A 13579-nucleotide genomic window follows, 5' to 3' on the forward strand; every position below is an offset into this window, starting at 1 on the left:
GAGAGCAGTAGGGTAAGGTGATGGGTTTAGTTTCTGGCTTGTCTTTGGCCAATCATTCTGACTCAGAGTCCTTTCTAGTGGCGCACTCATTGCTCAGCCAAAATGGATGCCAGTGATAAGGATTCTGGGAGGTGGTCAGACATGTGGGATCTTCCTTTAACTTTTTCTGAACTCTTCCGATTAGTGGTGGCTTATTAGTTCTATGTTCCTTACTAGGACCTCCTGTCATAAAGTAACTCATGCAAATGGTTACTATGGTGCCTGGCCAGGGTGGGCGGTTTCTATCAGTGTGCTTCCCAGAACACTACTATTCTGGATAGGGACTCAGAGAGGTAGCTGGGGTGGAGGAAAATTAAAATAACGAAAAATAAACTAAAAAAGAAGGCTAGTATATATTTAATCATTTTATGGTCTGCACTTTTTTTTTTTTTTTTGGAAAAGGTAGTCTTTTTAATAACTGTTTTATCACCAGGTTAAGCCATGCAGTTACAAAGTAGTTAGAAATTTCTAAAAGGATATTATTGTTAAAAAAAAAAAAAGAAAAGCTCATTCTTACATAAATACTCTCTAGTACTTCATTGGGGCACTACTGTTCAAAGGCCCTGGCCAAACAACTCCCAACAAAATAGAACCCCGAGTTGCTTCCAGCCCACTAGGGACGAAGCCGTGCGCAAAGATGAGGCCTCTAAACGAGGACACCAAGCCAGGGCGAGTTGGGGCCATTGGCAATGCTGCCAGCCAGACTCCGAAGAGGGAGCCCACGTGGTTTTTTCTGGGATACTCTACTTGAATTATCGTTCAATTAGTCAATGCAACAGATCTTTAAAAGAGAACAATTGATTAACATGATAAGGAGGTCACTACATTCTTTGGACTATATATCATAATTGTGGTTAGCAAATTCCGACAGCCTTAACAAAAATAGCCTCCATCATTTGCAGGTATGAAGATAACTTAATTCTCTACTGGGCTTTTTATTTTTGCTGGATGACAGTATGCAATTGACAAGCTATAAATGATACTGTTTTATGTTATAAAAATACTAGCTTTTTTCATTTATTACGTTTATAGGCATTCACTGCTTGAGTCGAGGTTAGGCTCATTAAACGATTAAAGGCAATTTTCTTACAGCAGCATGTACTTTTTCTAAAAGAATAAAATACATAAAGAGAGACAGTTTTGTTTTTTTTGTTGTTGTTGTTTGTAACCTATAAAATCGAGTTATTTTGCTGATGTAAAATACCAGTAACTCACTTGAGAACCATGCTGCCAGTCAGCTGTGGCCCTAGGAAAGCCCCTCTCGGCCAAGACCAGTCAGTCACTCGCCACTTCAGCTCTGAACACGTCTGTCAGGTGCTTTGACACATGTAAGAAGCAGGTATATGGCATTTTCAGGAGGCAGTATGGTCTGCACTTCTAATCGTCACCTTTATAACTAGGGCACATATACCCAGACTTGTACTTTATAGTTTCTTTTTTCCTTCAAAACCTCATCTGTGTGTGTGGGGATAAGAGAGACAGACGAGATTTTCTTTCCGAGATTTTTAGCAGAGGAGAAATTTCTCTGGAGAACTTCCTCCTTTTTTTTTTTTAAACCTGGCCCATTAAATTTTAGTGTTAAGTAATCTCACAATAAATGAAAAGTATTCTCTAGAAAAAAGTTAATTCAATGTGATTTACCATTGTTTAATTCTGCTAGCCAAGCTGCACTTGTCCTGAAGAGCTACATAATTTATTCAAATGACCTGGGGCTTTAAAGTCAATCTTCCAGCAGAAAAAATTACTCTCTGCCCCCAGGAGAGTGAATTTTTTTGTGTTGTACTGTTCCTTCTGACTGACATTTATTTGACTCTCAAGTGTATTTACATTGTTGGGCTTAATTTGGAGTTCTTTACTGAATCAATAATATGCTATGCTTTTTGATTCAAGTGGTATCAATATTATTATTCCTTTGCTTTTCCTTTTCTTTTTGCTTTTTTTCTCCCTTATCTCTCTGTAGTTACATAGTTTTTCTTTGACCTGTGAAAATTTTTACTCCTAAAATTATAAAGAAACAGAGTAATTATCCTTTAAATCTTCTGGGAAATGTGTGCCTCTTTAAACTTTATTTATGTCAGAACTTACTGTAATGAAGGACAAAAGCTCTAGACAAGGTCTCCTACTCCTCGGGGGTGTTCAAGGCCAGGTCTCCCGGAGGCGAGTCTGCAGTTTGTTCTCAAAAGTTTATAGCTCACCTCCTGGCTATTTCTTTAAAAGGGGAATGAGAGGGGGCTAGAAATAGAGCAGGGTGGGAATCTGACCCATCGTGACCACTCAGGAGGCCCTGGCCTGGAAAATTCCCCGGTACATGGTAAAAACAAACATTTGAAATGGAGGGAGAAACCAGGCTTAAACAAAGAGTGAAACCAGTTCCCATTTAAACTCTCCTGCCGATAACCATATGTGCCCCCTCATTTGTTTTCCAAACATCAGTTTTCCATCATTTGGACAGAGCCTCAACCTGAATCTGTCCAGAACATAGGAAGAAAATATTTTGAGATTTCATAAAATGCTGTGTCTGTATATGAGGAGCATTTGCACCATGTTCAAACAGTCTGCTGAAATAAATAGTATTGTGCAAACTTTTGAATCATACTATATTTTTCAGGCAATGGTGACCTCTTCTTGCTGATCCCATCTGTGTACTATAGGATCAACTTCAAAATGAATGGAAAAAACAGACAAATGTCAAAAGCCATCTGTTTTGTTTCATGTCATTTGTAATTTGTCTTTTGTAACCCATCCTCCCTTTGCTGTGTTACTTCTGTGGGACCTTTACTTAGGTCCCCAGCAACCTCCTCAGAGCCTGCCTGCCCTCTTACTTCACCTGCAGCCTGCAGCCTGCAGCCTGGCTAAGTGCACTCTTACTGCTCCCAGAAAAAAAAATACGATCAGTAGAAATAACTGGAATCCTTTATACTCATGTAAGTGTCTTGGGTTCTCTGGTTATCTGTACTCGCTGCAGTTAACTAGTCATACATTTTGCCTACCTGTGGCCTCCATTTTGGGAAGAAAATGAAAAATATTTTCTCCCATGCAACAATCCTTCAAACTCTTCCCCCCTTCTTCAGTGCTTTTGTAACAGCTTATGAATGGCCAGCAATGACTTTTTTGTAAATGTTGCATGTTTTCTTTTGGCCAGGACAAGGGTGAGATTAAAGGGCCAGCTAATACTGCCTCCTGTACTGTGGAGGTTAAGACTGTGAGTGCTGACATTAGAGTGCCTTGGTTTCAAATCAAATGTTCCCATTTAATAGCTATGTGATTTCAGAAAAGTTATTTAAACTCTGTGAGCCCTACTGTACTGATTTTTTTAAATGGAGGTAATATTAATAGCTTATAATAGTACCTAGTATGTGCTAGGCACAATTTTTAAGCACTCTAAACATAACAACTCATTTAATTCTTATAACTCCATGATGTAGGTAATTAACATCATCCCCATTTCTCAGATGAGAAAACTGAGACATGAAGAAGGAAAGTAACTTGGCCATAGTCATGGATTTACTAAGTGGTATAGCTGAGCTTGTGAACCAGGTAATTGGAACCCAGAGGCCATGTACATACACTGGTATGCTATACTGCCTATCTATTAAAAAGTATTGAGTATAAAGCACTTAGCACAGTGTTTGGCAAATGGGATTTATCGTCAACTGGTATAATCACTACCATCACCTGTATTTATCTTTCTTTTGTCACTCTTGCTTCTACTATACTTATTGTATAAGGCTAACCACCCTCAACCCCACAAAAAGAAAAACAACAGTAATCTGGGCTGCAATAGCTGCCTAATCCTTCTGATGTTGTATACTTTGTATTTAATTACAAATATGATAGAGACCCATGAAAGGAGACACTGCTTGTTAATATTTCTTTCAGAAGACATGAGAATTATATCCTTCCTGTCACTATCTCTGCAGCAAAAGCCAACAAAAATTGCTTAACAAAAGGGAGAAATTTTAGACTTCAAGTAAAGTTGCTGCTGTTCTTTTATTAAACAGGGGTAAATTTTTTCAAACAGTAATGAAAGTTGTAAAAGATGCTGGTGGAATTTAACTCTACTACTAGAATAAATTCCCTACTCTCCACTCCTTAACTCATTTTAGAATGCCAGTATCAGGGTAAAGAAAGAGAAAATTCTGCAAATAATTATATTCTTCTTTTAAAGTAAGCCACTAACTTCAAAATTCTCTAACACATTTGTGGAAACTTCATTTTTTTGTTTGAGATTTATTTGAATGAGCTGTTATGATTGGAGACACTAAGAATTTCAGATTAATGTTTTGCAGCCAAAAAAAAAAAAAAAACCCACTGGAAAGCTGGCAAGTGTTCATAAGTCAGACCTAGAATTATGTAGGTTGAAGACTCCCAGTGGACAGACGGAATATATAAGAAGGAAACCAGAGATCTGGTGCTATTACGTCCCTGACTCTAAGGGAACGAATAAGCACAAAATTAAAAGCATTCTTCAGCCTGAAATTTTAAGGTAGGTCTCCACAATTTATACATACTCTATTTGGAAAGTAAAACATACATTAAATGAAAATTTTTTATGGATGTACTTTCCCTTTTTCCTGTATTTTAACACTGTATTTTGCTAAATTCCTAAATTATTAAACTACTGTTTCTCTTACAGGGGTGCACTTAAGAACGAAGCAAGCTGATTTATGATAACTAAGTTTTAAACACGAACAACAAGTCTTCAAGTGAGTATTTTAGATTCTTTCATGTTAATTTGTTAAGTCAAGATTATGAAAGAATAAAGCTCTAAAGTGATGTTTGTTGTTTATTAAGAGATTCTTTGCTGATTACATTTTCACTGAGTAGTTTATTTATATGTGTTTTGAAACTATCCAAAGGAATAGTCTTTCCCTTACTGTGTTTATCTTCAGCTAATTTTTTTTTGTTTTAAAATAACGTTGCTATTAAAAATAACAGTACCACAAAAATCTGAATATTGGTTATAATATTCAAGAGCCAAGTAGCACTGTTACTACTTAGCTGTTAAACTAAAAAAAAAAAAAAAAGCAAAGGAAAAAGTGATACAGTTATATTATGATTAATCATTGATGTTCAATTCTTATTTCATTGAACAACACAATTTTTCCTACTTGACCCTAAATCCAATTTTGCTATTTTTTAGTTTTCTTTTCCTAATTAAAAAAAGAAGTAGCTTTTCTTTTATATGGATTAAACTTAAATATCCATATGTAAAAGTAATAGTCTCTATTAAAATGCGATGGGGGTTTTAAAAATATGCACATATTCCATAACTACCACTTAATTATATTATTATTGTGAAAATAATGGAAAAGTAGAACTATAGGTATTATTTTTAATTAGTAAAAATCAGCCATAACCCACCATCCCAATATGTTCCTTTTGCATATTCTCTTTAAGTCTTTTGTACACTTACTTATTTTTTCCATAGTTTATTTTACTTATTTCTCCATAGCTGGAATGATTTGTATATAATTAGTTAGTTGAATAAGGCATTTCTCTATGCAATAGTAGGCAGTGGTGTGATTTCTAGAAAGTATACAGAGTGAGATATGTGCTCATGTGTTTTTGAAATGCTAACTTTCTTATTTCTTAGTTTCTTCTTATTTGTTTCACATATTTCCTATTCTAGCTAACTTTTTGAAATATTAATTTTCTTTAACCTTTTTGACAATAGAAAAGAAGGGCAAAAAGTAGTTTTGCTTAGAATTTTCAGTCTTGATGCCAGAATGTCTTAATTTCTTGGTGTTATTGACAGAATTCTCTTCTTCAACAAGTAAAGTCTATTCTGATTTCAGAAGGCATACTTCTGTTTCCCAATATTTTCTATAATCACCTACATTTTTTTGCTTTCAACAAACTTTTATAATACTAACAACTTGATAATATCTTAAATTCTGTATGTGTTCTACAAGTTCTTTTTTTTCCCCCAGAAGGTGTAAAAATTAGGAGCTGCTGACATTTCAATCAACATGAAGGCCAACTTCTCCCTTGCCACCATCAGCAAAAACATTACCAGCAGTCTTCACATTGGATTTGTGAACATTTCCAGCAATGAGTCTACTTTTAATTGCTCACATAAGCCATCAGATAAGCATTTAGATGCAATTCCTGTTCTCTATTACATTATTTTTGGGGTTGGATTTCTTGTCAATACTATTGTGGTTACACTGTTTTGTTGTCAAAAAGGTCCTAAGAAGGTTTCCAGCATTTACATCTTCAACCTAGCTGTGGCTGACTTACTTCTTTTGGCTACTCTTCCTCTCTGGGCAACCTATTATTCTCATAGATATGACTGGATCTTTGGACCTGTAATGTGTAAAGTTTTTGGTTCTTTCCTGACCCTGAACATGTTTGCAAGCATTTTTTTTATCACCTGCATGAGTGTTGATAGGTACCAATCTGTCATTTACCCCTTTCTGTCTCAAAGAAGAAATCCCTGGCAAGCATCTTATATAGTTCCCCTTGTTTGGTGTATGGCTTGTCTGTCCTCATTGCCAACGTTTTATTTCCGGGATGTCAGAACAATTGAGTATTTAGGGGTGAATGCTTGCATAATGGCTTTCCCACCTGAGAAGTATGCCCAGTGGTCAGCTGGGATTGCTTTAATGAAAAATATCCTTGGTTTTATTATCCCTTTAATATTCATAGCAACATGTTATTTCGGAATCAGAAAACATCTACTGAAGACCAATAGCTATGGGAAGAATAGAATAACTCGTGACCAAGTTCTGAAGATGGCAGCTGCTGTTGTTCTGGCGTTCATCATTTGTTGGCTTCCCTTCCATGTTCTGACCTTCCTGGATGCTCTAGCTTGGATGGGTGTCATTAATAGCTGTGAAGTTATAGCAGTCATTGACCTGGCACTTCCTTTTGCCATTCTCCTGGGATTCACCAACAGCTGCATTAATCCCTTTCTGTATTGTTTTGTTGGAAACAGGTTCCAACAGAAGCTCCGCCGTGTGTTTAGGGTTCCAATTACTTGGCTCCAAGGCAAGAGAGAGAATGGTTCATGTGGAAAAAGCAGTTCCTTTAGAGAAATGGAGACCTTTGTGTCTTAAACGTGAGAGTGGAATATATGTTATCAATATGGCTACTTGGCTTAAAAGATCTCCCTGAATTATCTTTTGATGGCTTTAGTAAAATAACAAATTTTTCCCCTTAATGTAATCTTTTCTCAGACTTCTAGAACAGGAAACCAAATGTACCTCTTAAGTTTTATCCTCCAGTGACTTTCAAAAAATGCCTCCTTTTTTTCCCTTACTTGTCTATCTGTACAAGATGACACTGGGGAGATGTATCTATAATCTAGAAGTAACTGGGAATTTATCTCAAATTATAATTAATAAGAAATTGTGAATGATGATTTGGGGTTTCAGATTTCTCTTTGAGAAGTTCTGGAGTCTTTGTTGATTTTTATATCTATTTTCCTCAAGCTTCTCTCTTGAACCAAGGCCAGTCTTTTAATTAATTGCATTATTTACAAGATAGTATGCTAAAAGGAATGCGCACTTCTACTTTATATTATGAATAATAATCTTTTTATATTTCACTTTAGCATAATTTTATATTTAAGATACGGCTATATATTGAGTAGGGCTAGGAATATAGTATAGATCACATGTACTCCTACATTTAACTTGTATTTATAATCACAAAAAGTGAAATGTGTAATAACATAGATCTGTAATAAACAAATATCTGAGTGTGCACTAAAGTCTGAATAAACTTTTTAAATTTCTATTTATTTTAACTGTTTGAAGTTTTCTATGTCCTCTGATACTTTTTCAAAAACAATAACTAAAAACTATTTAGTGTATAAAATGTAATGGTCATTTTTTACATCCTTGACCTTTTGGATTTGGTGCTTTGATTGATATATAGGAAGTTGACCTGAGTTTTATTATTGATGCTTTGGTCGTGGGTTGCTTCCCAAAATATTTGGGTGGCTGCTTTAACTCTTTAATTTGTAATAAACCCTTAACTAGCATAGGAAAAGGTTATCTCAGAATGTAATTTTGATACTCCAGAAGGACAAAGAGATCCAGCAAATGACAAGTTTGGTGTCACACAGCAAACCTACCTGTCAGGGCAATGCAACATGGCTTAGAAAATATAAACCATGGGGTATACTTAAATTACACCTGTGGATACTGTTTGTTCCAGAATTTATAGGATTCTGTGGAACTCTTCTATACCAGTGACTGGTGCATAGATCTCTCAACACTATTAGAACTCCTAAGTTTGAGAAATACCTGAAACTGAGTTACCTTATTTAGAGCGTGAATCCTAATTTTAGAAGTTAAACATTTCATTCTGCACCAGACCCATATTTTATCAGGTTATCTAGGACCTTACTAGACCAGTACTGACCTCTAAGATAGAAGTAAAGTTTCAGAAGCTTGGCATCTCCGCCAGATTTCAGGGCTATAGATACAACAATACTCTTGATCTACTTTCTGGGAAAGTCCTTATTTCATGTCATCTACTATTATCAATAAAAACAAATAGTTAAATGTAAAACCAACTATGACTTCATATTTTAAATAACTTTGTAAAACATAAATAAAAGCTTTGATTAGAAGATCATGTGCACTTTACTTTTTTGTTGTAACTACCTCAAGTTATAGATTCTTACCTTGTCTTGTATCCTCATCTTCCTCATAATCCCCACTGATACTTCTTAGTTTTACCTTCCATCATTCCTTATATGGCTTCTTGCTATACTCTTCTAGTCTCCCACTCTTGTGTCTTCAGCCATAATCCCTTATTAATTATCAAACGAAAGCCCAGATTTCTTGCTATGGTCTACAAGACCACAATAAACCTGATTTTTCCCTGCCTGTCTGACTTTTTTTTCCCTCTGCCATCTCTTCTTACACTGTATGTTCAAGCATCACAAAAGGACTCAAACTGCTTTTTTTCAAGCCTACTGCTCTCTCATGCCTGTCTGCTTTTGCCCACACCACTCTGTTTCTTTAACACCCCTCCAATTATCCCTGACCCTCAGAATGTCTCACTCAACTGATGAACACAGCTTCCAATATTCAGCTCATATCAGTTCCTCTCCCACAATAACAATTATGATACTAATCATAATGCAAACCTCCCTCCCCTGGGTGTTCCCTTAATGAAAAGAATTATTTACCTAATCCCTGGGATTTTAAGACTGGCCTCCACTTCCTTGTTAGTGAAAGTGTTAGTCACTCAGTCCTATCTGACTCTTTGTGACCTCATGGTCTGTAGCCTGCCAAGCTCCTCTGTTCATGGAATTCTCCAGGCAAGAATACTGGAGTGGGTTGTCATTTCCTTTTCCAGGGGATCTTCCCAACTCAGGGATTGAACCCTGGTCTCCAGCATTGCAGGCAAATTCTTTACCAACTGAGCCACCAAAGGAACCCAGTATTGATCCCTAAGTAATTCTCTGAGGCTTGGAATACAGTGGTCTTTCCTGGGACTAAGAAGAAATGTCATTTGAGAAGATGGTGCATGAATATGTGAACTCTGATTGCAGGAATGTACAAAGGTATAAATGTCTTCTTTTCTCTTTGAAAATATAAATTTCATGTTAAGTTTCTCAGACAGCAAACAAAACTGTATTCTCATTTTGGTTGTCCCATTTCCAAGTATTACCTAATTCGCTTTCTTTTCCATGGTTCCACATTTATTCATCTCACCCACATAATGCCCAAGAAACACATAGTAATAATAATAGTTATTACTATTAGGTGAGCACTATATGATATATACTTTTATAAGTATTTTACTTGTATTATCTCATTTTATTCCCAAAATGATTCAGTTATTCTCATTTTACAAATAAGGACACTGAGGTACAGATGAGTTCATATTAATCTTTAAGTTTGTCTCTGATCAATGATCTGAGTAATCCTAACAGACGTATTTAGTAGTTTCAGTGAATCTTAGGCTACAAGCTGATATTTCAGACAGTCCTGCTCAGACTTTCAACTTTCTCCAAACCACACTGCTTACATATCCATGACCACAGTAATAAAAGAGTACTGGGCAGGTGGTATATTAGCACCTATGAAGAAAAAGAGAGAAAGCTAATGGATAAGGCTTTCTGCCTGGTTCTCCACTACCCTTTTCTCATGCTTCATGCTCTACAGAACTACAAAAGTAACCACTACTCCCTGCTCCCCCCTCTACCTCCACACAGAAAGCAAGACCCTCAAACATTTATTTTGAGGGACAAAAATTTGACATGAATGTTAGTTTTGTGAAATAAGATTATATAGGATTACCAGAGAAATTCATCTCTTGCAATTTGCAAAATGAATATATATTTTTATTATGAAAAGTCAAGTATTAATTACAGTAAGTCCCCTAAATATGAACCTTGAAGTTGCAAACTTTAAAAAACGCTAATGTGTGTTCATACATCCAATCACATGAGTTAGTTCACATGTCTGGCATACATGGTCATGGGCATGCTTGTCTACAGTGATTGTACTTTTGTGTACTTTACTGTACACTACTATATAGAGTACAGTAGTACAGTATCTTTATTTTGAACCCAGGATGTCCAGAAGCAAGTGTAAAAGCAGCAGTGATGTAGCTGGTACTACTATACTTTTCAAGGTACTGCACTGTAAGATGAAAATGTTTTCTTTATTTTGTATGTGTTTTTTATGTATTATTTGTATGAAAAATATTATAAACCTATTGCAGTACAGTACTGTATAGCCAATTGTGTTAGGTGCATATCTAGGCTAACTTTGTTGGACTTATGAACAAATCGGACTTACAAACATGTTCTTAGAATTCATACATAGGGGATTTGCTGTATTTATATATTTTATAACCTTAAATTAGATCTCAGTAAAATGTTTTGGAAAAATTCCTTTTTTTCTGGTCTTTTGAGGTCTGTATCAAAATGAGAGGATAATCTAAAGGAAAGCACATTCTATTTTGACTTTTTTTTCCCCACAGGGATTTGAGAACAGAAAACTGTTTGGTGGCTTCATCTATCAACAAAAGAAAAATCTAAACTGGGCAAGCTGAATTAACCACAGGAGGTAACTGAAACAAGAAAGGATTGAGACAATAAGGAAAATAAAGCACTTAATTATTTTGTTAATTCCTATATGAATTATATCAACAATGATGATTCACATAAAATAACAGAAATTCATATGCTATCACACACAAAAAATCACTTTTCCTGCAAAAAGAAAAACAGTGGCCTACAGCTGAATGGACTAGCCTTCTAGAGCTTGATGCTCATTTGCACAAAAGATTAACATCCTCAGAATAAGAATTTTTTCTTCTTGAAATTCTTTCTTTTAGAAAGAGAGAGTTCTTTTTAAAATTAATAATAATTTATATGTATTTCTTACTAAGAATGAATACTTTCTCATTGTTGAAAATTTTAACTGTATAGATAATTAGCCACAGACAAAATCAGTGTTAGTAGCACTGAAATCATTCACCTCAGGTTGGGACTTGAACCCACATGGCTGGGACTCAAATCTGGTCAAAACCCAGTTTGGGACTCTTACCCATGTGCCCAGGACTCAAACCTGGCCAAAACTCATGGTCTTTCCAACTGAGATAACATACTTGGTTTCAGGACCTAATGAAGCTCAGGTTCTTGATGTCTTATCACAGAAAGAATTCAGTGACAGAAAAAGTAATAGGTAAGAAGTGGATTTATTTAGAGAGAAATACACTCCACAGAGAAGAGTATGGGCTATCACAGAGGGCAAGAGTAACCTCGAAATGTGGTGTGGTTAGCTTTCATGGGCTAGGCAATTTCATGAGCTAATGAGTGGAAGAATTATTCTAATTATATTGGGGCCAAATTAAACTTAAAAGCTTTTGTACAGCAAGAGAAAACATCAACAACAATAAAAAAGACAACCTACTGAATGGAAGAAAATATTTGCAAATCAGATGACCAACAAGGGTTTAATATTCAAAATATATAAACAGTTCATACAACTCAATATCAAAAAAACAACTCAACTTAAAAAATGGGCAGAATACCTGAATAAACATTTTTCCAAAAAAGAAACACAGAAGTCCAACAGGCACATGAAAAGATATTCAACATCACTCATCATCAGGGAAATGCAAATAAAAACCACAATGAGCTATGACCTTACACCTGTCAGAATGGCTAGTATCAAAAAATCCACAAATAAATGTTGACAAGGATGTGGAGAAAAGGTAACAATTGTCCACTGTTGGTGGGAATGTAAATTGGTACAGTTACTATGAAAAACAGTATGGAGTTTCCTCAAAAAATTAAATATAGAATTACCATATGATCTAGCAATTCAATTCCTCAGTTCAGTTCAGTTCAGTCGCTCAGTCGTATCCGACTCTTTGCGACCCCATGAATCACAGCACGCCAGACCTCCTTGTCCATCACCAACTCCCGGAGTTCACTCAGACTCGAGTCCATCGAGTCACTGGTGCCATCCAGCCATCTCATCCTCTGTTGTCCCCTTCTCCTCCTGCCCCCAATCCCTCCCAGCATCAGAGTCTTTTCCAATGAGTCAACTCTTCTCATGAGGGGGCCAAAGTACTGGACTTTCAGCTTTAGCATCAGTCCTTCCAAAGAAATCCCAGGGTTGATCTCCTTCAGAATGGACTGGTTGGATATCTTTGCAGTCCAAGGGACTCTCAAGAGTCTTCTCCAAAACCACAGTTCAAAAGCATCAATTCTTCGGCGCTCAGCCTTCTTCACAGTCCAACTCTCACATCCATACGTGATCAGAAGAAAAACCATAGCCTTGACTAGACAGACCTTAGTCAGCAAAGTAATGTCTCTGCTTTTGAATATGCTATCTAGCTTGGTCATAACTTTTCTTCCAAGGAGTAAGCGTCTTTTAATTTCATGACTGCAGTCACCATCTGCTGTGATTTTGGAGCCCCCAAAAATAAAGTCTGACACTGTTTCCACTGTTTCTCCATCTATTTCCCATGGAGTGATGGGACCGGATGCCATGATCTTCATTTTCTGAATGTTGAGCTTTAAGCCAACTTTTCACTGTCTTCTTTCACTTTCATCAAGAGGCTTTTTATTTCCTCTTCACTTTCTGCCATAAGGGTGGTGTCATCTGCATATCTGAGGTTATTGATATTTCTCCCAGCAATCTTGATTCCAGCTTGTGTTTCTTCCAGTACAGCGTTTCTCATGATGTACTCTGCATAGAAGTTAAATAAGCAGGATGACAATATACAGCCTTGATGGACTCCTTTTCCTATTTGGAACCAGTCTGTTGTTCCATGGCCACTTCTAACTGTTGCTTCCTGGCCTGCGTACAGATTTCTCAAGAGGCAGGTTAGGTGGTCTGGTATTCCCATCTCTTTCAGAATTTTCCACGGTTTATTGTGATCCACACAGTCAACGGCTTTGGCATAGTCAATAAAGCAGAAATAGATGCTTTTCTGGAACTCTCTTGCTTTTCCCATGATCCAGCAGATGTTGGCCATTTGATCTCTGGTTTCTCTGCCTTTTCTAAAACCAGCTTGAACATGAGGAAATTCACAGTTCACATATTGCTGAAGC

The 13579-nt window shown here is 36.3% G+C and overlaps 1 protein-coding gene across 2 annotated transcripts; it reads left to right on the forward strand.

Annotated features, from left to right (window-relative positions):
* Window positions 1–4264: 4264 nt before the first annotated feature.
* On the forward strand, window positions 4265–8623 carry AGTR2 (angiotensin II receptor type 2). Of its 2 annotated transcripts, none has more exons than XM_070290867.1 (3): window positions 4265–4525; window positions 4676–4745; window positions 5973–8623. In XM_070290867.1, exon 3 carries the CDS (start codon window positions 6012–6014, stop codon window positions 7098–7100), a length of 1089 nt encoding a protein of 362 aa, XP_070146968.1. In that variant the 5' UTR covers window positions 4265–4525; window positions 4676–4745; window positions 5973–6011; the 3' UTR covers window positions 7101–8623. The 2 variants fall into 2 exon arrangements, with proteins under 2 accessions (XP_070146968.1, XP_070146969.1); XM_070290868.1 differs by having other exon boundaries at window positions 4413–4525; window positions 5976–8623.
* Window positions 8624–13579: the final 4956 nt, after the last annotated feature.

This window comes from Ovis canadensis, chromosome X (genome assembly GCF_042477335.2).
Source record: "Ovis canadensis isolate MfBH-ARS-UI-01 breed Bighorn chromosome X, ARS-UI_OviCan_v2, whole genome shotgun sequence".
Lineage (NCBI taxonomy): Eukaryota > Metazoa > Chordata > Mammalia > Artiodactyla > Bovidae > Ovis > Ovis canadensis.